Source organism: Phycodurus eques, chromosome 15 (assembly GCF_024500275.1).
Source record: "Phycodurus eques isolate BA_2022a chromosome 15, UOR_Pequ_1.1, whole genome shotgun sequence".
NCBI classification, from domain to species: domain Eukaryota; kingdom Metazoa; phylum Chordata; class Actinopteri; order Syngnathiformes; family Syngnathidae; genus Phycodurus; species Phycodurus eques.
The window spans coordinates 16,858,984-16,886,819 of record NC_084539.1 but is presented as its reverse complement, the minus strand read 5'-3'; the positions used below and the strand labels follow the sequence as shown (position 1 = coordinate 16,886,819).

The 27,836-nt window shown below is 40.9% G+C and overlaps 2 protein-coding genes across 4 annotated transcripts in view; both read left to right on the top strand.

Annotated features, from left to right (window-relative positions):
* The first annotated feature begins 418 nt into the window (after positions 1-418).
* si:ch211-282j22.3 (ER degradation-enhancing alpha-mannosidase-like protein 3) lies at positions 419-15,204 on the top strand. 2 transcript variants are annotated; one of them, XM_061698819.1, is made up of 20 exons: positions 419-1,322; positions 1,409-1,454; positions 2,171-2,271; positions 3,325-3,364; positions 5,468-5,580; positions 5,668-5,821; positions 6,110-6,244; positions 6,810-6,915; positions 7,701-7,798; positions 7,926-8,051; positions 8,128-8,211; positions 8,769-8,852; positions 9,307-9,431; positions 10,568-10,733; positions 11,077-11,234; positions 11,331-11,442; positions 11,550-11,723; positions 12,499-12,664; positions 12,753-12,944; positions 13,336-15,204. In XM_061698819.1, exons 1-20 carry the CDS (start codon positions 1,222-1,224, stop codon positions 13,461-13,463), a joined length of 2,409 nt encoding a protein of 802 aa, XP_061554803.1. In that variant the 5' UTR covers positions 419-1,221; the 3' UTR covers positions 13,464-15,204. The 2 variants fall into 2 exon arrangements, with proteins under 2 accessions (XP_061554803.1, XP_061554804.1); XM_061698820.1 differs by lacking the exon at positions 6,110-6,244.
* A 1,759-nt stretch (positions 15,205-16,963) lies between these two features.
* Positions 16,964-27,836, top strand: part of npdc1a (neural proliferation, differentiation and control, 1a) — a 30,056-nt gene continuing 19,183 nt past the window's right edge. For both annotated transcript variants that reach the window (XM_061699102.1, XM_061699100.1), the window contains exon 1: positions 16,964-17,292. In XM_061699102.1, coding sequence (XP_061555086.1) covers positions 17,181-17,292 — 112 coding nt within the window. In that variant the 5' untranslated portion in view covers positions 16,964-17,180. The remainder of the gene's footprint in view (positions 17,293-27,836) is intronic.

The following is a 27,836-nucleotide window of genomic DNA, read 5'->3' as shown; positions in this document are numbered from 1 at the left end:
CAGATGTAAAGCAGATGGTGGAGCGACACATGTGGACAGATAATGGAACGATACTCACGGGCATATATTCTTTATCCTCTGCAAAAGACTACAGACATCACTGACTTAGTGAGGTTAGCTGCGACATCTCCTGGTACTCTCGATTTGTATCATTGTCTATATTATACTGCCCCCAGGTGGCCAAGGCGCATCCCCTAGAAGGAGCACTACAACATCCATTGAATTGAAATGAAAAATGTGGCAAAAACTGTTTAATTCTTTACAATCTATTTCATGATGTCATTGCCATATGTTTTATAAAGTACCTAATTACAAAGTGCTATTTTTATTTGTAATAGACACATTACATAAAATATTTTTTTGGGGGGTGGGGGGCCAGAATGTATTAATTTATTCATTTCTGTAGGTAACGATGATTAAAGATACCGGACTAGTATTTTTTAGAAGAGTGTGGCCACAGCACCAATTAAACTCTCAAGACACCATTGTATTTTTTTATGGATTTGCGACAGGGGTCATATTTTTTTCCCCCTTCAACTATGCCTCTTAATTTACGTCAAGATGAAGATGTCTTTTCATTTTCGTTCGCAATTGTTGTTTTGACTGAAAATGACATTTTGTGTGGCCCTTTAAGAGTTGTATTCGCCAATGGTAATGAACGTTTATGACGTCACCAACACAACACGCTTAATGGCGTTCCCAGCATATTTGAGGCCATGAGGACTTCCTCCAGCTTGGATGCCTTTTGACAGCTCGCTACTCGACGGCAGGGCACAGAACGGCAGGGGTATATCCTGGCGACGTGTGACCGGCCGTTCGCCTGGAAGACACACTTTCTTTTCAGACGTTATATGACGCTCGACTTCCTCAAGCTATCGATGTTTGACAGACAGACGATGCTGCTACTTGTTAGCCGGCTAGCACTGGGCATACACATTAAGTACGTGGCCTGGGAATGTTAGCGTTTCTTCTTCTTCTTTTTTTTTTATACCGCAACCTATTTTTTTTATTGACTTTGTATCCAACTGGCCAGTTTTTGTGGGCCAGTCAGCTGTCAGGTTAGCTTGCATTGCTTCCATTGTTTTTATAGCGGCCATCATTCAGAACGAGCCTGTTCACGTGACTGGCTCCAGCTCACACGTCACTATGGAAATACGACGGAGGGAGCAGGCCAACATCCACTGATGTTCTCGCCAAAAGTGTACCGCCAGATCCACGTACATGATGTGTTGGTTTCAAATATTCCTGATAGTCGGTCTTATTGACTGGCTAAACTGTGAAGAGAGCCAACACATGACAGCAGAGGAAAAGAACACCATCAGGTCAGACAGTGTTATGTCCTGTTAACATCATAGAGTTACTGTGAAAAGAATCTTAATATATTGATATAACTTCTCTTTTTTTGTAGGGATCGAATTGTTGAGATGTTTGATCATGCGTATGGTAGTTACATGGTAAGTAGCAATTACAAATATTGCGGCGATGGTGAGTCGCAAAGACAAGAAAGCAGCACTGTGGGTTTGATGAAGAAGAGCTTTGCTTCAAGGAGAAATGGCAAACATTAGCCACTAACTTGAACAAATGAGCGACAACGAGGCATCATATCATTAATCACAACACGATACTCACCCACGGTGCCAGTGCCGCTCCGCATGCTGGGAATTCCAGCGTTAGATTCCTCCACCTTTCTCTGACACCACAGTATTTATCGTAGTCAACTTTTGACCTTACTGTATTAGTATGTATGGCTGTATTAGTGACTGTATTAGTGTGGCTTTGATATAGACTATGGCATGTTCCAACTTGGGTAAAAATTTGGGTGCCCTTGCTGCTTGGGAACAGAAGTTTTGGTTCCCAACCCAACCCTCTGTCCAGGCCAAGTTCATTTGCCTAACTTGCGGAGAGGGCCAGACCCTATTCGGGCAGAGGCGTCTTTTTATTTTAAGTGAAGGGCGGAAAGTGCAATTAATTGAAAGGAATTAATTAGCATGTAATTTAACTGACTGAAGTATCTCTCGCCACAGATTTGTACCTCTCAGGCCAGCAACTCCTCACATGGCTATTATAGATGATTCTAGATGAAAAGGATTGACTGATTACATAAAGCCACAAAAAAACACATGGATTCCATATATCAACATAAAGAGACACGTTTTGTCCTGTGTTGCAGAAATACGCCTATCCGGCCGATGAGCTGATGCCGCTGAGCTGCAGGGGAAGAGTACGAGGCCAGGAGCCTAACCGAGGCGACATCGACGACTCCTTGGGGAAGTATGTACACTGTATTAAAGCTGCCATGATTAATCAAATCACTAAAATTACAAAAAAAAGGTAAGACAAAATCTCTACCTCGAAGCTTCGAAGGGATACTTTTTCCCCATGTTAATGCTGTTTATACACACCACTATGTAGAAATACAGGAAGTTGGCACGATGGCGGCGAGCCACGAGGAAAGAGTTTGTAAAAGACAGAATGTCCAAAGTATTATTAGCAATTATTTCACACTTAACAAAGTAGATAAAGTGCATAATTGTATACCATAACATCACGTCTACAGCCGGTTGACCGCCAACACTAGAGTAAAGTATTGATGTTGGCTAATTTAATGTAACGGACCACTGCTAGTTAGAACATATTGTGATGTCCACACAAGGGGTCAAGGGTAGCCACAGACACCGGTGCAATTTCAATTGCTTTATTGAACAAACGGTAAGAAAACAAACATGTAATAAGGACATTCATACACGAGTTGCCGATGGTCACTCAAGACGCAGACGATAACAGCAAGCCAACTCCACACACTCATTCGCTGATGCCCACGTCATTCACCGGGCCAGGCCCCGCATTTTAAAGCTATACACACAAAAACTCACAGATACTACAGTAGAACGTGACGCTGGGATCTGCAAGTGTACAAAAATAATACATGCACCTCCATTTTTATGAAATTAATCGATGGGAAAATCGGTAAAAATATATGGTAGTTGCTGCCCTACGCTCTATGGACACAAATAGCGAGTCATACCTATTTTCTTGTATTATTACACAGATATTTAGGAAACTACGCTCCTGTATTTTAATGTTGGTCATTATAGTGGTAATTGGAAAGACAATTATTTTGTTTATATTTATTTTGGGTGGTACTTGGTGTAAAAAGTATGAGAAGCACTGCCATAGTGCACAAAGCAAGGTCCTTTAAGGCATGTTTGGATGAGTTTGTTTTGGGAGAACATGAGCTGACTGCATCAAACACCCGTGGAATGAACTGCAACAGAAATTGTGAGGCAGGATGAAGTCGTAATCTTTATCTTTCCCTTTTTCCAGATTTTCACTTACACTGATCGACACCCTCGATACCCTGGTGGTGAGTTCTTGCTTTCTTCCTGTACTATTCAGAATCAGAATCATCTTTATTTGCCAAGTATGTCCAAAACACACAAGGAATTTGTCTCCGGTAGTTGGAACCGCTCTAGTACAACAGACAGTCAATTTACAGAACACATTGACAAAAAACAATTGTGCAAAAAGATGCAGAGTCCTCTAGCACTTAGAGCAGTTTGAATGACTAATATTGCAATAGTCCGGTGCAATGACCATTGTGCAAAGGGCGGTGAGAGTTCAAGGAGTGTATGCGGTTTAAAGTGACGAGTAGTGCGATCATCTGGGACAATGTCGGTTGTGCAAATGTTACAGATACTCCTCAATCAGTGTGCAAATGGAGCAGATGCTACTCTGGCATGAGTGGCCAGTCTATGCAAATAGTGCAGCATGGCGAGACAACTACAACGAGTGCACGAGTAATACATAATTGGCCCCACAGAAATGTGACAACGAACTCAAGTCAAAAAATTGCCAGCTTGCTGTAATGGAATTATAGGTTAGGTGTTTAAGAAGTTGATCGCAAGAGGGAAAAAGCTGTTGGAATGTCTTCTAGTTCTAGTTTACATTGATCGGTAGCGCCTACCTGAGGGAAGGAGCTGGAAGAGCTGGTGACCGGGGTGCGGAGGGTCCGAGAGGATTTTGCACACCCTTGTCTTAGTTCTGGCAGCGTGCAAGTCCTCAATGGTGGGCTGGGGGGTACCGACAATCCTTTCAGCAGTTTTGATTGTCCGTTGCAGTCGGAGATTGTCCTTTTTTGTAGCAGCACCAAACCAGACTGTGATGGAAGAACACAGGACTGTTTCGATGACCGCTGTGTAGAACTGTCTCAGCAGCTCCGGTGGCAGGCCGTGGTTTCTCAGAAGCCGCAGGAAGTACATCCTCTGCTGGGCCTTTTTGAGGACGGAGTTGATGTTGGTCGCCCACTTCAGGTCCTGAGAGATTGTAATTCCCAGGAACTTGAAGGTTGACACAAGGCAGCTGGACAACGTGAGGGGCAGCTGTGGCGAAGGATGCCTCCTGAAGTCCACGATCATCTCTACAGTCTTGAGCGTGTTCAGCTCCAGGTCGTGTCGGCCGCACCGCAGCTCCAGCCGCTCCGCTTCCTGTCGATATGCAGACTCGTCACCGTCCTCGATGAGGCCGATGACAGTGGTGTCATCTGCAAACTTCAGGAGTTTGACAGTCTGGTTCGCTGAGGTGCAGTCGTTCGTGTAGAGAGAGAAGAGCAGCGGAGAGAGGACACAAACCTTGGGGCGCCCCAGTCCTGATGCTGCGTGTGGATGAGGTGGCCTCCCCCAGCCTGACCTGCTGTGTGAGACGCTGAGCTGGAGAAGCTTGGTTGAAAGGAGTTCAGGGATAATGGTGTTGAACGCTGAGCTGAAGTCCACGAACAGGATCCTCGCGTAGGTCCCTGCACTGTCGAGGTGTTCTAGGATGAAGTGCAGTCCCATGTTGACTGCTTCATCCGCAGACCTGTTCGCTTGGTAGGCAAACTGCAGGGGGTCCAGCAGGGGACCTGTGACACTCTTGAGGTGGTCCAGCACGAGACGTTCAAAGGACTTCATGACCACAGATGTCAAAGCGACAGGCCTGTAGTCATTCAGACCAGAGATTGCAGGTTTCTTGGGGACTGGAATGATGGTGGAGCGTTTGAAACAGGATGGTACTTCGCACATTTCCAAAGATCTGTTGAAGATCCGAGTGAAGACTGGAGCGAGCTGGTCCGCGCAGACTTTGAGGCAGGATGGGGACACATGGTCCGGGCCTGCCGCTTTGTTAATCTTCTGTTGTTTGAAGATGCGTCTCACATCCTGTTCATGGATGGTTAACGCAGAAATCAGAGGTGTGGTTGCGGTCACGGGTGCGGCCGGGTGGGTGTGTGGTGTGAAACTGTGCTTTTCAAATCTGCAGTAGAAGGTATTCAAGTCGTTGGCTAGTGTGCTATTGTTCTCAGCTTGGGGGGATCGTCGCTTGTAATTAGTCAGCGATTGGAATGCATGCCAGACTGATTTAGAGCCGTTTGTCTCTTTAGCCACTAAAACATTCTCCGCTCATGACATTTGTCTCTTTGTGTTTTTGTGAGCAGGTGTTAAATAAACTAGATGAATTTGAAGATGGCGTGAGGAAAGCGGTGCAGGATGTACGCCTGGACAATGATGTGGTGGTATCAGTGTTTGAGACCAACATCAGAGTTTTGGGGTATTTACGCTACGTTTGTACATACAGTTAAAAAAAAAAAAAAAAAAACAGACTTGCACTTTCTCTGACTTCACTGAGTTATTCCAGAGGGCTTTTGGGGGCCCACGTGATGGCTGACTTGCTTCGTCAGCGTGGGGGGAGGATGCAGTGGTATGAAGATGAGCTCCTCAACATGGCTACAGAGCTTGGCCATAGGTTACTGCCTGCCTTCAACACCTCAAGTGGCCTTCCTTACCCCAAGGTACTCTACTTTTACATCACAGCTTTTGTTTAATCTCTCAAAGACTTAGAGCTAAATCGTCAAAATTGAGGTACTCTGTATAAAATGGTTGTAATTCCCTAATGGGAAACCTCTTGAATTAAAATGGAACACTTCGCTCACATCTATTTTTTTTATTTATATATATATTTTTTAAAATTCTATTACAGTGGTTCTGAAAGGCAAAATTTCGGCCAGTGAGGCTCAAATTAATGTTTTAAAATTAAAAATAAAAGTCAGTTGATACATTGAAAATTATTTTATTTGTAGGTGAATCTGCGTTATGGAGTGCGAAACCCACTTTCACGTACAGGCACTGAATCGGACACCTGTACAGCTTGTGCGGGAACAATGATCCTGGAGTTTGCAGCCCTGAGCAGACTGTCAGGAGAGTCTGTTTTTGAGGTACTTCCCAAAACTCCTCATTGTTTGGAAAAGCAACACCTTTGCTTTCACGAGAAAAATTATACGTTGTCTTGTAGAACTAAGGCCACGCCTTTTGAAAGCACGCAGCCAACACATGAATACTACAGTATGTACAAAAATGGCACTTTATAAAACTGGTGGTGTTTTTTTGCAAGCTGGAACGGATCAATGACAATTAATTTCATTTCAGTGGAAAACCCTATATTATTTACGGATAAATTGAGTTGCGAGCTTGGACACAGAATTTATTAAACTTGTGAGTCAAGGTTACCACTGTATTATTTATAATATGACAGGCGTCCTCAAAAGAAGGACCTAATATGATATTATGCTGACAAACACTTTTAGGGGGAGTCTTTTTGTGTAGCTTTACAAGTCTTGGGGTATAGGATGAATGAATGCATGGATGCAACCCACAGACCAATCATGTGCATTTTAACGACACTTGACACAACTCACCCAATCAAATTGCTTTTCCATTACAATATAGTCATTTTGTTTAAAAAAATATATAAATATCTATATCTGTTTTACCGTTTTATAGGAATATGCCCGGAAAGCCCTGGATGTCCTCTGGGAGAGGAGACAGAAAGGAAGTGACCTTGTGGGGACTGTCATCAATATTCATAATGGAGAATGGGTCAGACGGGGTGAGGCAACCTAAACATGCATGCACACTTTTTCCATTTTTCCTCATATTGAGGACGAGGAGTTGAAGACACTGTCTTATAAGTAGCTCATTCTTTTAAAACTCCACTGCAAACTTCAGCTTTACAGTTGTACACAGATGTGTGTGACACACGGTGGTATCAGTCATAATGTTTTTACAGTGCCTCATGTGTAAGAGTATTCCACAATACCAAGACAGGACAAACATTAATGAAATACACAAAGAATAGAAAATAAAAAACATGACGATGATTACAAAGCATTTAACACGCAGACTGGCTAACGGTTAGCCAGTTAACCGCCAGCTAACCTGAGCTCACGACAAACAACTCCCCACACTCATTCGCTGACTCCCACGTCACTCACCGGGCCAAGACCCCCCTTTTAAAACCACACAGACTAAAAGTCACAGATGATATAGCGTGTAATGTGAGGATGGCGATCCCAAGTGAACAGCAGTAATTCCTGCATGTCGCATGCACATTTTCTTGTTTGATAACGCCAAATCTATTTTTATCTAATTCATCGATGGGATGATCGGTAGAATAATCGATTTTTAAAATATTTTGTAGCTGCAACTGGATACATTCCGTTTGATTGTTGTAGTTATTGATGGCTTACGTTGTTTTGCATCAACTATTTACCATTCCAAACTGATCTGTAGTGACTTGATCTAAATTGTAATTAGTGTGTGTGTGTGTGTGTGTGTGTGTGTGTGTGTGTGTGTGTGTGTGTGCGTGCGTGTGTGTGTTGTGCGTGCTCTCAGACAGCGGAGTTGGTGCTGGCATCGACTCGTATTATGAATACTTAATGAAGGCCTACATTCTTCTGGGAGACAATATTTTTCTGGAGAGGTTTAACATTGTAGGTCCTCCATTTTAACTTTCTATCCAAGTTCCTCTCTATTGCATTGTTTTCCCACTTTGTTTATGGCTTCTCAATTTACATTTTTGGCATTAGCTGACATATGTTTCATGCTTGCTTGCAACAGCACTACAGTGCCATTATGAAGTACATAAGTCAGCCTCCACTGCTGCGTAACGTGCACATGCACAACCCGACTGTGAGTGCACGGAGCTGGATGGATTCTCTGCTGGCGTTTTTCCCCGGCTTGCAGGTTTGTTGTTGTTTTTGGAATATACACAATTCACAGCTGTCAAAACATCTGCAGCTATTCCTACCATTTCGCACAGGTCTTAAGAGGAGATCTGAAACCAGCCATTGAAACCCATGAGATGCTGTACCAAGTCACCAAACAGCACATGTTCCTTCCAGAGGTAAAGAAGACCTCTGTGCGTTTCAGGAGTTCAATACAGTGAAACTCCTATATCATACAGCTTCATTAAACACACGGGCTAATACTTTTCTGAAAACCAATTCTTACCTACTGTAAATTTTTCTTTTTATTATTTCCTATGTAATATTGAAATTTATTGAGATGGTGAATTTTAGGGTTTCATTAGCTATAATCATAAAAATAAATATAATCATGAAATATTCCACTCTGTGTGCAGTAAATTATACAATAACGTTTGGAATTGAACTTCTGAAATAGTTTTTCAAGGTATTCTGATTTATTCTAGTTTGCCACTATCAATGAAATTGCAAAACCAAAACTCTCAAAGTTTGGAGATGCATGCTTTTCACTCAGCAGCAATATTTTTTTTGTTTTGTAAAAAATTATCACTTAGATATTATTGCCGTTTCTTTTCCATTCAATATCATTTATGCAACTTGTGGTGTATTTAATTCCATTGTGCAGCTAGTTTTGCCAAATCTAATTTATGAGCATGCACCTTTATCAATATAATCATTGTCATTCCTTTCTCTGTAGGCTTTTACCACAGAATTCCGCGTTCACTGGGGCCAGCACCTCCTGAGACCAGAGTTTGCAGAAAGCACCTACTACCTCTATAAGGTGACCACCCTGACTAATAGTAGCCCCATATTTGTTATTTAGTGCAGTGATTCTAAAAATGTGGTACGTGTACCACTAATCGTATGTGGCCTCTTTCTGGTAGTACATAAAAGAATCACTCAATAAGGACAAATACAATTTACAACGTAGTACAATCAAACCTATTTGAATGAGGTTTGTAGCTAGGCATCCACCTTGTTAAAACTTTTTTAATTTATTTATTTATTTTAATTTTTTTATAAATTCAGTACAGTACACTTTCTACTTTTCAAATACACTACATTTTTAAGTACAGTTAAGTTGTATATAACTCAAGTACAATATAATACATTAGTATATAATCTGAAAGAAGTTTGTTTTTTAAAAATGTAAGTATATTTTTTATTTCACTCTTGGAACCATTGATGTAGTGTATTATTGTAAGAAGGACTGAAGTCAAGATGATCTTCTACAGGCCACTGGTGACCCTTACTACCTCAGAGTGGGACAGTCCATTGTGGAAAAACTCAACACTTATGCTAGAGTGCCTTGTGGGTTTGCTGCTGTGCAAGACGTTCGCACAGGGACACATGAAGACAGGTACTCTCCCTTCCTTATTCAGCTGATCTATTGATCTATTGATTTCGGGCTCAAACTGTCGCCATTAAAAAAAAAACAAAAAAAAAACTTTACCATTAAAACACTTTGAACTGTCCTGTTAGTATGATTATGAAAAGGAGTTCACCACTGTGTAATAAAACTACAATTTAGTAAAACTCACCATTTGAAGATGTCCAACTGCCATGTAGCAGACACAGATTGTTCTATGGGTATCATTACACTAATTTGCTGCCATCTTATGACATTTTATCAATACTACAGGAAGTACTTTTGTAGTTGACAGATTACTACACCAAATATCATAATACAAAGTAGTTATAAGTAATGGAAAGACTACATCACATACTTTTATTTTAGTTATAAAGAAATGCTATGTTTTCACTGATAAATTGGGCTACGTCTTACTTGGTACTTTTATTATTATCCCTCTATTATGACTTGCACGATCTAGTTGTTTTGATTCTTCAGAGAGACTTCTACCTCAGCTCTGTTTCACCAATTGCATGTAACCACTAGGCGTTCCACACAAAGTCTCTGTGGCCCCCCACCGATGCAGTTTTCAAAGTGACTTGCAGGAAGCATGGCAGAAACAATGTTGTGCGACTCACAGTCAGAAGAGGAACAACAACCGTGGCCTCACATTGAGTCGCTTGCGTGCAACGAAAAAGAACAGCTGTGTGTGTGTGGGCCTAAAAATGTCCACATTTCAGCCTACAAGAACTCCACTTCCAACTTGAGAAAACAAACTGCGATTTTCTATGCAATTTCTGCTCAGTGAGCAAATTCTGTTTTGTAAGTGTAACTAAAGAAAGTCAATTTAAGACTATTTCTTGTGGCTGGATTTGCCGTTATATTAAGTCTTTATAAAACATCATCAATGATTATTGTTTTGGTTAAATGACGCTCACACTGATTTATAATAAAAAGAGCAATCATTAATTACCAGTTATTCAGCACTTGAGTAGTTTTTCCACAATTTTGGATGATTCCTTATATTTCATATTCCACAAAGTAACAATATTCTTACTTAAGTTCTATTTTTGGCTACTCTACCCACCTCTGTCAGTGAAGTGCGCACGTTAGTCAACCTCAAAACAGTTCTATTTCTTGCATAGGATGGACTCATACTTTCTGGCAGAGATGTTCAAATACTTGTACCTGCTGTTCACTGAGAAGACGCAGCTGCCCATCGACATTGACAACTACATCTTCACCACCGAGGCCCACCTTCTGCCTGTGTCTCTCTCCAATACGCAGCTATCTTGTCAAGGCAACAAAACGGTCAGTAGGCTAATCATTAACAGGAACACACGTATCGTATATAGTATAGTATGTTCAGTGATAACTTGACTTACAAAGAACACAACTTTTTCGAATTTCGTTGTACGACAGATTTTTATTTTTTTAATTAAAAAAAAAAATAATAATAATTACAATTTTTGCTTTGATTTGTGAGCAGAAATTTGAGATCTAAGTGTGAGATAAGTGGCAGCAAACTCGACTCACGTCACAACAAGCAGCAGTTTGTCATGGAGGATTTTTAAGTTTTTCTATTGTTTGTGTTGGCACTGGAGTGGTTGTTGAAACTTTTTTTTTTTCTTCTGTTGTTTACACGGTGCTTTAGGAAACTTATCCTGTGGCCCTCGAAGAGGATCTGTTCATACACACCTGCCCGAGCACAGACACATTGTTCCCAAACAACCCTTCATTTGCCAAAAGCATCCGGGACAGCTACAAGTACTTGACGGGCGTAGGGCGAGCCGTCCGCCCTTCACCGATCAGGTGCGACTTCTAATTCTGTGGTGGAGCCTTCTTAGCTATTACAGCTCTAAATACTTGTGGCTTTTAACGTGGGCGTGCATCTTGTTTTTTGTGCAGAGAAATTGAATTACCACTCCATGATAGTGGCATCGAACCAGTGGAGTTCCTAAAAAGCATGGGCATTTCTCTCACTCCACTGAGTGATTTCAGCCCAGGAGATACCAGAAGGGTACTTAATATTTTACTTTGTACTGAGTTTTGTGGTTGCATGAAAACAACAGAGCACGACTTTATGTAAACATTTTAAACATAAATCCACATTTCTGTTTTTTGTAGGAGCACAAAGGAGTGTATCGGGTGAAACTTGTGGCCGAGGTGAAACAAACACTTGATGAGGAGGAGGTGGTGCCTCATGTGGTGCAGCTTATATCGCCTCCGTTTCTGGGGAGGACCGTGCTTACGGCGGGCCCTGCCAAGTTTGGAATGGACCTAACCAAGCGAGAACACGGCGTAAGTTACCCAGGAAGCTATAGTTGCGGCGCAACAAGTTCTAGTGCGTAATTTAAAAAGATGACAGCTCTAACACACCACCGCCAAGCATTGTGCGTATTTTATAGTTGACTGTTTGTGAACTTGATTACACTGATTTCCATGAAACTTTGTGGAAGGGTGGTATATTTACCAAGCAAAAAAAATTTTTTGTGTAAGAGTTCTGCCTGCCTGCGGAATTTATTTTCTTTCTACGGTTCCCTGGTGAGATTCGTGGCATCTGTTAAATTATTCACACACACACACACAGTATTTTTTTAACATCTCAACCAATTTTTAAAATGTTACTCCACTTATGGAGGAAAATTATTTGAACATGTCTTAACTGAACTGTTACCCGAGGATAATCACTCAGAATAATCTTTTAAAGACATCGAACAATCGGGCTTTTACCGACTTTGATCATGAAGAGGAAAAATACTCCAATTAGGCCCACTATGGATGTGTGTATACCCAATTTAAGTATTTAAACAAATCTTTGGCAATAATAACGTATCAAGAAATGCCTCCCTGTATGGCCGCACATTTTGCACAGGGTGTGCACACTTGTGCAGTCACATTATCTTAGTTTATTTTGACTTACTTTCTCAAAGATTGTTTTTCAAATAAGCTGGTTTGAAATGCTTCATCATGGTCTTTTTTTTATATTGCAAAAACCTGGCATTTGAAGAGGGGTGTGTAGACCTTTTATATTCATTGTTTACTTTTCCTTTTTTAACATACTCCTATGTGTCAGGTGAAGGGCAGCATAGCGAAGGCGTTCCCTTACACAGCATGCGGGCCACTAGAAAATCCAGCTGTGCTTAAAGGCCACATCGCCCTGGCGCTGCGTGGCGAATGCATGTTTGCGGCAAAAGCCCGCTGGCTGCAGGAGGCGGGCGCCATAGGAGTCATCTTCATCGGTGAGCATCACCACCTCCGATCCTCAAGTCATTTTGACTGCTGTGCGGAATTCAAATGAAACCAGTATTGCCTCTTTGTCTTTCTTAGACCACCGCGAGGGGAGCAATAGCGAGGAAACTCCGCTTTTCCAAATGGTTGGCGACGGCGATTCCACCGACGACATCGCCTTGCCGTTGGTCTTCCTGTTCAGCCGCGAGGGCGCCGTGCTCACCGCGGCCCTGGAGGAACATCACAACGTAGATGTGCTGCTTCTGCCTAAAGCGAGGCAGCTAGGACACGGTGAGACCAAAGGGAAAAAAATCCCCAAAACAAGACAAGCCAGTTTGTTGGTGTTCAACTTGGGCGGTTGTGTCTGTCACTGTCAGTGTGACCTGGTTTGCTCCCACTCAACTATTTATAGCACAATGGGTCTGCAGTGATTAAATGAATAACTGAAGAAAATGATTAGAAAAAAATGTTTAAGCAAAATCTCTACTTTACAGCTGCGCAGGGATCATTTTTCATTGAAACAATTTAATAAAGCCTACCATCGCTAATTAGAATCTACTGTAATGCCCCAAGAAGTGGTATTGTATGCATATGTTATGTCACTGTTTGTATATTATTAGAGACTTGACATGCTTATACTGATTACTGAGCCTTTTTGTTGTTGCTCCCTATCAATGTCCAGGTAAGACAGACCACCCTTTTATTAACATTAAACTGAGACTTTCTGAAGATGAGGACCTGGAGGAGGAAGAGGAATCCAGTGGGCCCACTCTGAAGGTGCGCCTTGATGAAAGCGAAGGTCTTACATGAGATGAATGTTGCGCTACAGCGTGTGGGAATGAGACTTGCGCATTCATGTCTACAAACACAAAACTGTGAAGCAGAAGTCCTTGACCACGGGAGCCTCAGAGCCCCTCAGAGAACGGACGGCCACGCGCTGACTTTAATCTTCTGTTTTGAGATGAGAAAACGTAGGTCATTCCAGGCAAAATATGTTCCCATATCTTATTATTCTGGGGTTGAACCTCCTGTGTCACTTGTGTGGGTGCCAATAACTAACTCTGATCTTAACACGATACCTCACCCTCCAGGAGGTTTCATTTTAAGGTGGAAAAATCTGTTTTTAGGCAATGTTCTTAATCTAGATTTTGTACCTTTTTTTTCTTAATAGTGTTAATCAGGAAGGATATTAGCTGGTAAGTTAGATAATGTTTCAACAAGTGAGACAAAAAGTATTATAATTAGACTTGGTAAGCAACTTCAGGGAATTTTTAAGTGTTTTATTTCTGCCATGGAGGATGTGTGTGTTGGTATTTTTCACTACAATACCCAAGATTCCAGTTTCATCATCCCACTTATGACAATATACTGTATACACACAACTTTACTGTCTTTACAAGGTCACATTCCAAGGAAGGAAGAAGCGGTCTAGTATTTTCAGGCTGTGCACGATTATTTTCCCAGCTCCTAAATCTGTGCAATTTTTGTTTTATTAATTTGTAATTACTAACGTTACAGTATGAACGATTTGTTATGAAGGAGTATTAAGGCCACACTTTGGAGGGGAAAAAGGAAAATTACACGAATAAAGTAATTTCATTTTTATAGGAAAAAATGTAAATCTTTCGCATAAAGTGATGACTTTATTCTCATAAAATGCAATCTTTTTTCTCATAACATTTGATTGATGTTAAATTCGGACATTTTTCCGACAATATTTGTTTTTTCACAAAAGTACTTAAAACCTTTTTCCACACTTAATTTTGTTGTTGTTGTTGCATGCATTTGAATAATTCTCATAAAATTATGACTATTTTTTTACAAAATGACTACCTTAAGCTCCAAACATTACATCTTGTAATATAACTTTATTCGCATACCTCTATTACTATGCTCTTGTGAGTCAATGACTTTATTCTCGTAGTATTATTTTTCCCTGTGGCCCTAATAATCTGTATTGTGATGCAGCATTATGTTATGCAATAAGTTAAGTACAGTAATGTTTTTGCACATTTAATTGATGAAATTTCTCAACATGAAATTAACTTGAACATCTTACACAATTTATTAGATCGATGCGAGGAAGGACTGAAAAAGTTATTTTCCAATTTATAATTTATAGAGCTCTTCAACATACTAAATGCATCGATCTCCTCCAGTGTGTCCATATGTTGCATCGTTTTGGTTTGAGAAGAACATAAAAATGTTTTCCTTTTGTTTGCACAATGAAACTTTTCCATCATACTGCTGATTTTCAAGTGTGTCACCCCCGACCCCCATCCTAATCACATAATGCACTCTATTGGTGTTTATTAAGCAAAGGATATGGACAACATTTATACCTCAGGACTGTGCTTGTTGCTGTTCATACAGAGAAATTGATAAAAAGTAGGATATAACTTTTTCAAATTGCATTTCCCTTGTTTTTGTACTGCATTTAGCAGTTTCCTAAGCTGTCACGTCGTCAGTGGCTGAAATGTGCAAAAAAAAAAAAATACATTAAAAGGCTCCTGTCCCAGCTAAGGCAGTGAATAAATAAAAAATGATGATCTCTTGTGCTCTATATTCTCTGTGTCACAGTCATGAATTGGCATTGTGCTGACATAGCATAGCAAACGGTTTTGTCTTATCATTTCGTTCAAGTGATATAACAAGAGTTCCCATTCAAACGTTTGCTTGAAATTTCATGCACAACAAATAGCTATTTGGCTCAAGTAATTAGCTTGTTTAATTCAGAAAAGAGATCTAAAAGCCACGTACGTAAAATGTACAGTATGTGGTCATTAAACTCCCCTCTGCTTTCCATGTATGTATGTGTAAAATACCATGACCATATGAACTACTTAGATAACATTAAAAGAGGTTGCGCATTTTATTCTCAATTTAAATTATTTATGAACCCTTTAATATGGCCCTTCTTCACAAGGCTGCACAGGCTTAGAGTTAACAAACATTGACATCCATTGGCATCTGGGCAAGAAGAAGAAGAAGAAGAAAAAAAAAAACCATTCGATTCGATCACAGACGGAGGGATCCACCTCTTGGGGCGTCGTTAGACGGCAAATTTCTGAATTACGATTATGAGCCAACCGGTTTCTGACGTCATCACGTTTCCCTTCTCTGCACTTGTTTCCTGGTCTGCAGGCCCTGCGAACTGCTGCCTTCAGGGTCTGGGAAATGGTCGGAATGACTACATCCTAAAGGCACACAGTGCTCATTTTTATTGATCGATTACATTGTAAATGGCACACTGTTTCCTCGTATTGTATGTACAACAGCATACATAGAAAAACAAAAGTATTAGGGGTGATTTGCTCTTCCTATGCAGCATAAGGAATGGCAACATCAGCCGTTCTCAAACTGGGTTAAAATTTGCAATAAATGGTCATGAACTTACTTTTGGCTATCGTAATGGCCTGCAGAGGATCTGCATGATGTAACTTTCTGTGATCTAAATCAGTGGTTCTCAAACCTTTTACACCTGGAAAAAATACTCCACTACAGTATGTAGTATCATTGGGCCATCAAAGATGAAACAGCGGTGTTCTTTCAAAAAAGTATAATATAATTGTAAGCCACCGGAACAATATTTCCAGTTTGAACAATAACACTGAACTTAAAATATAGGAAAATAAAAAGCAGTAATTATCAAATTCATTCATTAATAATTGGGAAATGAAATACCTGCATGTTTGAGAACAAGCAGTTGTAAAGGATTAAATGCAAATGATGCAACTGTGTTGTCTGAAATTTAAATACAACTCAACTGTACTTCACAAATGTACTGAACTGGATTAAAACATTTAAACCACTTATTCACAGTTTGAACATTTAATTTAGTGATTCTTTCACAGGCTACTAGAGGGAGCCCGCTTACGAGTGGTACTGAGTCGTACCACACTGATTTAAATTACTATATTTAATGGAAAAGTCTACTTTTAAGTAGCAGGGACAAATGGTATTTATAAATATTTATAAATATACAATCCCATCAATGTGCAAGACACTGCGTGATAAAAAAAAATTAAAAATACTGTTGATTTTATCATGCTTTCATACATTTTATTTCCTGGGGAGGCAAATGGCAGCGGTTTGGTGTCATTGCCCATTTCCATGTTTTGTTTGGTGGTGTGCCGTGAGCTTTTTCCTTTTTGTAAAATACGTGCCTTGCTTCCTCATCGAGCTCGGGAAACGCAGGCCTCCTGTCGCATTGGTAGTTTCCTAGGAGAACCTAAAGGCATCACTCTCAAACCTCGTACGCAAGCAGGGAGGCTCAGCGCCTCACACGCCCCCCCCCCCCGCCTCCTTCCCTGTAGCCCCGCTATCTTTAGCACTGTCGCGGATTACCGTGCACTGTGAGCTGGATAGACTACCTGCTCCGTCGCTGCAGCCCTCTACAACCGAAGAGCGCTCTTTAAAACGAACTACACGGCGACAATACCCCACAAAGGATGGGGGAATGACAACAAAATCCCCGTCCGCGGTTCTCCGTTCCCGACAAGACTACCACCTCCACCGCCAGCGACGATGCTGCTGCCGCCGCTCTCCAGCCCGCGGAGCGAACGCCAACGCCGGGCTTCAACGCTGCTCCTGGCCGCGGTCGTGCTCTGTGTCGTCCGCGCCGCTGCTAGCTTTCCAGGTAAAACGCAACGACCGGCACTCTCACAGACGCCGCATTTGCCTGTAAAATTTCCAGCATACGCACTTTATTCGCCGCTGGTGTTGTTCCCCCCCCCCTCTCCCCCAAACCAATTTGTCTCGTCGACGTGCGTCATCCGGGCGCATCTTTAATGGACGAGCTCATGGCACCTGTCAGGCTGACACAGCTTTGCGTCAAAATGGAGACGTGGAAAACACATCAAAACATCAGTACCGAGCGACTATTCTCTTGCTTACACGCATTTTCGCAGTGCGTTGTCGACGTAGCCGCCTGCTATTTTCCATTCGTGCAGGTTGAGTGAGGGAGTGGAAATGGGCAACAAGGGGGAGAGGAAAAACAACATTAAAATGTCATCGTTTTCCTTGTTGGCATTTCCTCTGTGGCTCACATTTCTGTCTTTTTTTAAATTCCTAAACGCATTTGCAACACAATCATTGTAGGTATCTTGATCACTGTCAAAGTCTTTCTCAACCTTTATTGAACCGAGGCACGTTTTAAATTGTACACAATCATGAGCCCACGGTTACATAAACAACTGTATTCATTAGGTAAAGTATTCAACACAAACAAACCACCTTTTCGAGGCACAGCAATAGTATTAGCTAACACAAACTTAAATAACATTTTAGCACAAATTGACCCACAAACAAAAATGTCCCAAAAGGTATATAGTAAATCCACAAATAATTGACATCCTCCTTAAAAGGAGTTTGTAATTATGCATAGACACCATAACATAGCAGCAAAGCAGTTAAAATGGAGAGGATCATAAAATAGCAACACCATGCATCTCGCATGTGCACAATCCTGCACCCATGGTACGTATACAATTGTATTCTGTAGTTAAATTATTCAACACAAACAAACCATCTTCCTATGAGGCTCATCAATAGTATTAGCCAGAATACTGTATGAGCCAAAATAACACGCTGGCTCAAACTGACCTGCAAACAAAAATGTTGCAATAAGTATAGAATGAACACTCATGAAGATCCACAAATAATTGACACCCACTTAAAAAGGTTTATATTTGTGTATAGATGCCACAAGATAGCGGGGAAAAAACACTTAAAATGGAGCGACCCACAAAGCATCAACACCATGTACAGTATCTAGCATGTACAATGTCATGAATGAAGAATTAAAAATAATGTCTGAAGAAGAATTGTGTCGGAAAACTCAAACTTTTTTACATTTTAATGAGCCCTGCACAGGGATGGGGTGGGCATCCAAGTTTGATGTCAGATCATCATTTTAAGCGATGAAAACTGAAAGAATGGCTCATTGCTATTTCTATCCAGCTTTATTTTGCTTTTCGAATTGTCTGGCGGGCGGGATCAAGTGCTCATATGGGGCCATTTATTGCCCACTGCAGTATACTTCTGCTGGGTTGTAACTGATGGCGCTTGGGGTAGATAATCTGCTCCTAACTCTTTCAACACGATAAACCGTGTGAGAGCAGCAACAGCTGGACAGTCAAACGTCATCTTTAGCGCCCCAGCTACACCCTCCCTGCACAGAAACGACACGTTTTCATCCATGTGAATGGGCACCTTTGTATTTATTCAAAAGCATCTGAGCCTATGTGAAGATTATGACGCTGAATCTTTAATGTACTGGTCAGTCATTTCGTTTAGCAAATGCGATGACTGCTATTGTTAGCTTAGGTAATGTGGATATACGGGGCGTATAATGGCAGATGAGCATAATTTTCCTGTGAAACAAATAATTGTGAAACGCAGCGGCATTATCATCAGGGGGGCTGATGTAGCAAACAATGACACGTCATCGTGACTAAATGTACTGAACTACAAAACTGAGTTCTTTCGACACAAGTCGAGTGCATAAGCACATTATGTTATGAAATACTGATCCGCATCCGTTTGGTTGTGATCTCGAAACAGTTTTTACCATTGGAAATAACATAAATTAACATAAAATGAACCGCCACCTATTTGTGGTTCACCATTCACCAACTCACCTGTTTTTTTGTTTTTTTTGTGTGGGACCTACTGTAACCAACAACTACAGTGACCCCCCCCCCCCCCCCCCCCCCCCACACACACACACACCCATTCCCCCGCAAATAGGGAAAGTCTACAAATAATTGACACTTCCCCTAAAAGGGGTTTGTAATTGCGTATAGATGCCACAAAATGGTGGCAAAGCACTTAAAACAGAAAGGATCCTGAAAGAAAAACACCGATATTCCTCTTTGTCATTTTATTTCATTGTAGTCTTTAACAACACAAAGAAAAATCAGCAACGCATCATCACCATGCATCTAACATGTACACAATCATGATCCCATGTTACATAAACGATTGTATTCAGTAGGTAAATTATTCAACACAAACAAACCACCTTCACATGAGGCTCATCAATAGAATGAGCTAGCATGGATGGATGGAGAATAGCCTACATAACATTCTTGCACATACTGACGTGACATTACAGATGGGCAAACAAACGTGCACTAGCACTACACAAACAGTATAAGTCATAAACTCATCTTTTGGCAGTTACACACAATAATAAAGCTTAGGGAATACAGGAAAATTGTAACGGCAAAGTAGACTACAGGAGCTACTGTATTAGTAGCTGCATCGGGAGAGAAGCAAAAGCACTGTCACACAAATTGCAAACTAGCTGAGACTAATTAGTTGTATTCATGAATATTATTTGCAAACTCCACCTTCCACTGGGAATAAGCATTCATTGGTGTCACGATATGCGACACAGGCTCATTGCAAATCTTCCGGCGATGTGTTTTTATCTCCTCCTATGGCCCGTGGCACAATTAGTCATCTACGCTTTAGTGGTGAATGGGAGATGAGAACAGTCAGGTGGAACGCCACTTACGCACTGCCGCTCGGGGACATGAAGACCACTGAGTCGATTACTGGCTCCAAACGATTCGCTTCTTTTGCATTTATGGAGATTCTATGTGCTATGTTTTAGAATTGTCTTTGTCTACTATGCATTTATACCAAGCCTTCACTTCATGATCCAACAAATGTGAATTTACAATCGTTAGTTGTCATATTAAGGCAGCTACTACCTAATTGCTAGTTAATGATATCCCAGATTTGACGCAGAATGTTCCTCCAGCAGTTTGGTTTGCTGCATCTATGAATAATTAGTGTTCATTAAAGTCCTCAAATTCTGTGCTTTCATTCAGTGTTATTGTAGTTATGTGTGTCAGTTTGCATACAAGTAGTATTTGTGGAAAATAATGTCTTGTGTGCGGTGACATACATGATCGCGTTTCAAAATCAATTCTTGTGCCATGCGCATCTCAAACATCCATCCATTTTCAACACCGCTTATCCTGGTTAGGGTCGCGGGACGCTGGAGCCTATCCCAGCTGACTTTGGGCGAAAGGCAGACTATACCCTGAACTGGTCACAGGGCACATATAGACACGGACAACCATTCGCACTCACATTCATTCACACCGTCCCTGAGTGGGAGCTGAACCCACGCTGCCTGCACCAAAGTCAGGCGAGTGTTTCCACTACACCATCAGTGACGCATCTCAAACATTTTGGTAAACTCAGACTTCTTACTGCTTTGACTGCTATTCCCCTAATGTTAAATAACTTCTGGCATCTAATCTAGTCTTCTTCTGTCATTGTTGTTCTTGGTGAAACTGGTCCTTCGCCGGGAACAAGCCTAAAAATTCCGGTTGAATTATAAATTGCACAACTTCAGGGACGCCCTGTTGGTTGACTGGCAACCAGTTCAATGTGCACCTTTGACGTCAGCTCCCTGAAACCTTGAACAGATTAAGAGATCTAGAAAACGGATGGAAATTGGGTTTAAGAGATTCCACTGTCAGAATAAGTGACACATTCTTTTTGGTATGTCATGCAACAAGGCAGTGAATCAGCAATGCTTCAGAAATCATCTTACTGTTTGGGAAACGCTTATCTTTATAGTGTTACTGTGTCTTCATCTGGAGACAGACCAATTAATTTTTCTTTTCGAGCTCATTGTTTTCAAACAGTCTGTACAGGTTTAAAAAAAAAAAAAAAAAATACACCTAGTTTATGAGAGATCACCGGGAGAACAGACACCATCGCAAGCTTAAGCGGTGGTAATCGTTACATTGGAAAACGGCAACCAGGAAACACTCATTAATAGTATTGATCTGCCTCATTGTGCTCTTTGTTGTCAGAATTTGGAAGTCTAAAAAAAAAAAACAGGTGGGTGAGCCAAGGCTTCTCTTTAATCCCTTTTTCAAACCACTTCCCACTTTCATTTCTCACCTTAATTTCTACACATCAAAGTGTGTTGGCCATGAGAAATTCACACTCCCAAAGCAAGAAGCAAGTGCACTAGGGTTCTGGTTTTTTGTTTTAAACTAAGAAGGGATACAAATGCAGCCAATTTGTCATTTTACTAAATCTTCTTGATTGAAGACTATAGGAAAAATAAAAAATCAATAGTTTTTTGCAAATGTATTTTGTAAACGGAAAGAAAAATCTCAATGTTTGAACTCGTCTTTCCATGCCAGTTTTGTATTGTACACAATAATTCTTCCGAGAGAAGTTGTGACGTAGCGGTTGTCTGTGTCGATGGAGTTTAACTTCCCGTAGCTGAAGTCCAGTTCCAGTCGTTTTCTTAGAGATTGTCCCATCATTTAATCAAGTAATCAGATTTAATAATGCAAAATCATTTTTAATAGGTGGGTAGGTAGGTAGGTAGGTATTATAGTCGTCCACTTGGGGTAGCCATCCTCACGTTCCACGCTATTTTGCTATCTTTGACTGCGTGGCTTTAAAAGGTGGGGCTTGGTCTGGTGAGTGACGTGGGAGTCAGTGATATATGGATATGATAAACAAACAGTAAAGGACAATTAATGGCAAGTGCCTTTACACTTTATTTGAATAACGTGCACCTAACATCTCTTCGGGTTGGATTAACAGTAGGTTTACCTGCTACTTCTGATGTAGTTTTTCAACATAGAAATAATACAAATACAACATTAATGTCGAAAAAATGAAGTGCAACCAACATTTCTTGAGGTTAAAATGACACTACTCATGCTCTGCTGCTGCTGTTCTGAAAGTCATGTGCCCCACATAAACACTCTGCTGTTGTAATCTTTGTGGCGTTAATCTGCTGTGATATATTTTTTTTCTTTCTTTCTCTCCCCTTTTTCTTCCTCTGACGTTACCTTATGCTGCTGATGCAGCGGGAATGCTGCAAGAGGTGCCAGGATGCTCAGTGTTGGAACGGCTTGTGAGAGTGTGAAAATGCCATGACGTCTTTAGTAGGCGGTTGAAGATCCAGTGAGCGAGTGACTTATTTAGAGCACCTCCGTCTTTGCAGAAGGGAAAGTGTTTCCACACACTCGACCTGGTTTGATCATTTCTCGCTCGTCGACTTCTCATCTGCCATCCAGCATGCTATGTTTTGTTTTCTGTTGGCGTGTGGCGGTGACGTCACTGACAGGCCACCTTAATCGAGTAAAGTTGAACGTCTTTGTCGTTAAAAGTGCAAAAATTCACACATGCAATATCGTCAGAATCTATTGATGATCCTTTAAAAGGCTTTTCAAACAATCTTGGATATAAATATGAATTTTTCCTCCGGAAGGTCAACTTGCTGAGTACAGATCGATGTAGTTGGATCGAAGGAATATAAATCAATACATCGATGTAATGGATGAATCGTTACACCCCTACAAATGAGCTAACATCGATATCCTGCGTTGGCGATTTTACCTGTGCTGCTGTGGTACGTTAGCTAGTTCTGTTTTGCAGGAGACACTTTTTCTTATTTTTGAGGGTGACATGATCCCAAATTTGGACATTCTCAGTCTTTTACACACCCTTTCCTCCTGAATCACTGGCATCGGGCTAACTTATTTCAACACAGAGTGGGCCGTGAGTCTGCACTGACTTTAGTCCATGTGGAAAATTAATCACTGGGAAGTGTCGAGGCTGAAACTTTTGCTGAGACTTGTTTTTATTCAATTAATTGTTTTAGCCCTAGTTGAGACTGAACCAGCATCAGCAAGTAATTCCACACAATCACCAGAATTTTAGATGTTTATTAATTGACTAATTTATTATTTATCTTTTTCTAGCTTTGGTTGTTTGTGCATTTTGGACCATCATCTGTATGTGAAACCTTTCTAAAACATATAGGGGAAAAAAAACATTCCGATTTTGTTTTCTTTTGTTCTTGTAAACTTACCCTATGTTGGGGATTTTATTTACTTTTGAATAGCCACGTATCGGCAACGATGGCAGCGATTGTCTCTGCAACTTAAAATACCTTTGTAAAGCATGCCCGCCAGTGCTGACACCTCGCAGCGCACACACCGAGACAGACTGTCTATTTTAGACATCACTGCAGATGGCGTTTAAAGAGCAGATGATGGCTACGGAAAACATTTTAATAGCAATAAAAACAAAATCGTCGATTCATTTTCTCTCCAGCTTCTTTTATAGGGTAATTGATTAGAAGCAGCAGGGAAATGTTTTTTTTATCTTACAGTATTAATGCATAAACATCAAATATACTGTGTATTGAAAATAATGGATTCACTTTTCTGGTATGAAATCAGCTTTATTTAGGACTATCGTATCTATACTCTATGGGCCATTCTTTGTTTATGACGGTCCCGACATGACATTTTGGTGGCTAACACTGCAGTCTAAGAATATATGGTCACACTGCACAAGACAGCTTGCTTGGGTATTGCTGGACTACTATGTTTTTAATTTGTTTGTTTTCTACTTAAAACGTAGAAGTCTTTTTCATAGAAATATTTACTGTAGCTTTGCCTTGCTACTGCCTGAGCATGGGTTAGGGATTGCGTTCCACCGCCATAGGAACATAAACCTAGATTGGACCTCCTGTTTTTCCATATTTAATAACAACAATTTTCTTTCTTCAGTAATATTGACATCTTCTAGTGGAGTGATTCTCAACTGGTGGCTCTGGACCCAAAAGTGGGCCGCGGAGGAAAAAAAAAAGTGTGTGTTCGTATTCTGAGTTTTATTTATTTATTTATTTATTTATTTATTTATTTTGTCCCCCACTACAGAGGTGTACCAATTTCCCACATGGAACATATTAGGTAAGGGACAGGAAATTTTACTCACTCGCTCTCGTCACTAATTCACTCACAAACACACAAACAAATACAGTGTAGCTCAGCCTCTGGAGAGCAATATGCTTTTCGTGGTATGTCAAACTCATTTGAAATGGAACAGAATAGAGCTTTACTGTCACAGGAACAATGAAAATCATTTGGGCATCTCACAGTGGGAAATACAACAGCACACAATCATTATCAAAAGACACTTATTTACTGTAACAAACATCACATTTGTGAGAATGGCCATATTATGATATGGTAGTTGTGCAATTATTTACATTCAGGTATTGCACAGATTTGTGATCTGATGATATTGCACACTTCTTGTTTATTATATTGCATTTATGTGTAAATGGAGGGAGGGGGGGGGGGTGTAGTAATTAGTTATAACTGTGGGGGCAGATGCGTTTCACAGCTTGGTGGGAGAAGCTGTTTTTGAGCCTCGTGGTTCTGGACTTTAATATCCTGTGGTGTTTTCCAGAGGGAAGGGGGGGGAGAAAAGAGAGTGTCCGGAGTGGGAGGGGCCCTTTATCATTTCACTGGCTTTCCGCAATAGTCTGCCAGTCCCGAAACAGAGTTTAAAAATATAATATACTGTGCATGTGTTTTCAGAGACTATTTCTGTTTCAAAAAAAAATCTTTATTGTTCTTAACTTCTATGAAAGTGGGTCGTGACTTTGCAACAATAGGAAAATGCAGGTCCTAGGTTGACAACAGTTGAGAACCACTGCTTTAGTGACTTGTACACTCGATAGCTTACTTCCAAGATCTCGATTATCACACATTAGCGTATTGCACTGCTTCCCAGAGTGTGTTATGTGTACCACTGGTTGTACATAGGCTCCCTCTATTGGTATGTGAAAGAATCACTGAATTAAATGTTTAAACCGCACACAATCTTATCATGTTTGGATCTTTGTATGCCATATAATTAGGCCATAAATATAAAACCCAAGGCCATTTGTTACATCGAAACCACTTGTTGTCGGGACCCTTGTAAACCAAGGACGCCCTTGTAGTGCACTCAATGTTGACCGCACTTGCTTTCCAGATGTAATTAATCAATTGAGCCATCTTATCAATCAAATAATCAGTTGCTACACCCTTTGCTAGTTGTGATAGTCTCAGTACCGTAGTCAAATAACGGTACAGTGATATTGAATCGTGAGCTTTCCCCCCTTGCTTGTGAGAGGTGGAGAGCAAATTAATCGGCTTGTTGCATCATCTGGCCAACAAGTAGTGAAAATAGAATGGAATAAATCAAGGCCACCTACGTGCTGCCATTGGATAAGCCCTTTGTTCTGTCTGCTGGGGTGGGTAGTGGTGGGGTGCTTGCTGCTGCTGCTGCTGCTTTGCTTCACGCTGATGATAATGGCATAGTAATTATCCCCTGTGTCAGGATTACACTTGTCTGACATAATGAGTGGCATGGCAGTGTTACAGCACAACAAATCACTCACTTAAATGAATTTTGGGGGCTTTTTTTTTTTTACATTCTGCAATTTGATAGCAAAAGTTTTTTTTCTGTCGACCCTTATGTTGTGTGTGTGTGTGTGTTTGTTAATTGGGTATAAAGTCATGCCCCATTTTCCACCAAGCGCGCGTGCATCTCATTGAATTCATTGAATAAGATTAGTGTGGGAAAGGAGCGCCTACGCTGCATCCGTGTAACAACGCTGATAAGACTGCTTTCCACGAAGTTTGTCACATATTTCTGAAAACATTTCCGAGAGATGACGCTTCCTGGGGCGATTAGGCAACATTTTCCGCGATGTGGCTAAAGACTGTGAGACATCATTTTAGGGTACGTATCCTTTAAAGGGGTTCAGTCTCAAAAATGTGATGTCGTTATTATAGTGAGCAAAATGAACGCAATTTGAAAGCAATTCTGTATTCAGAATCGTTTTGATTGTTTATGTACGATATTATGCCAGTTTTTGAACTGATGAATTTTGGGTTTTCCTTAGCTGTTAACTATAATCCTCAAAAGTCTAAAAACCTAAAACATGAAATATTCCACTTTGTGTGTAGTGAATCTATATTATTATTTTCACTTTTTGAATTGAATTGAAGTAAATTAAGTAATTCCCCCCGATATTCAAATTTATTGAGATACGCTTGTATTTAGAGATACGCTGGACTGCATTTGGCAATGTTTCGTAGCACCATAACATATGCGTCTGATGTCATCTTTTTGTCTGTCTGAGTCTTCTTCTTTTGACAGTTTGCTGGTTCTTTTTTCTCTGTTTGTCCACTTTGGTTTGGTTTCTCCATTTGAATTATTATGTAATTGTATTGGTTTGTTGAAAAACATATTTGTGGGTTCATTGTGTTGCGGTCATGTTGCAAGCATTACAGTGCGTTACCAGAACCATTACAGAAAATGTACTTTCACTTCCCGTTTCGGTTTCTTCAGCAGCCCGTTGAGGTTTGAAGCTTGTGCGGTAAAATCCTTTTCCTTGCCATTGCAAGACTACAAACGAGAGCCTTGTTGAAATAAACGGTAATCAATCACATTGCACATGAGAAACAACAATCTTAATGACCAATGCTCTATTGTATCAACCCTGCAGTATTCGCTCCTATTTCTGTAAAAGTAAATATTAATGCGCTATATTCATGTCATTGGTGTACCCTCAATGTCATGTATCAGTCAGTATACATTATCACACGCTTTCTTTAAATGCTTATAGTAATGAGCTCCCTGGGGAAGAGCTAAAGGCATGGAAGGATTTGCGAACCGTGGTCCCGTTTTGTACGCTCAGGGGAAATAAACGGCGCGTGCGCAAATCAAGTGCGGGGTGCCTACGAAAGCGCTTTCCACTTGATTAAGAATGTTACGCTCACTTCCTGGATGCCATCAGAGTCAGGAAATCAACACAATAGGAGTATACGACCCGCTCGTCTTATTTCCTGCCGTGCTTCCTCCCTCGCATGGTTGGATTTGATGTGCCGTCGCTGTACAACTTGAAGGAACATAATATAACTGACACAAAGGGGTCCACAGTGTTTACTCGGCGTCGTTAGGTCTGTTTGCCTTTTTCGGTGAAGCCTGGCAACAGGAGCAGATGTAGAAGTAGTCGTTTTTCTCACTTGTAACGAGGACTCTGTAGCGATCGTTGCATAATGTGTTTTTCCACACTATTGTAATCGGCTGGCATGCTGCAGAATGGTGTCGTCGTTTTTTTTTGTGTTTTTTTTTTTTTAAAGTTTGTTCGGCCCTCCATTTGCTTGCCTCTTAAGCCCCCCGATTGTCTGTTTTTCCTCCCTCACATGTCGCCCTGATTGAGCTTTTTAATTTAGCAAGAGCACAACGTAGGAAGAGGGCTGACACAGGGGCAAATCCAATGGAGACCTGACATTCACTGTCACTGTTGCGTCTTTGTCAGGCCACTGCATGGACAAC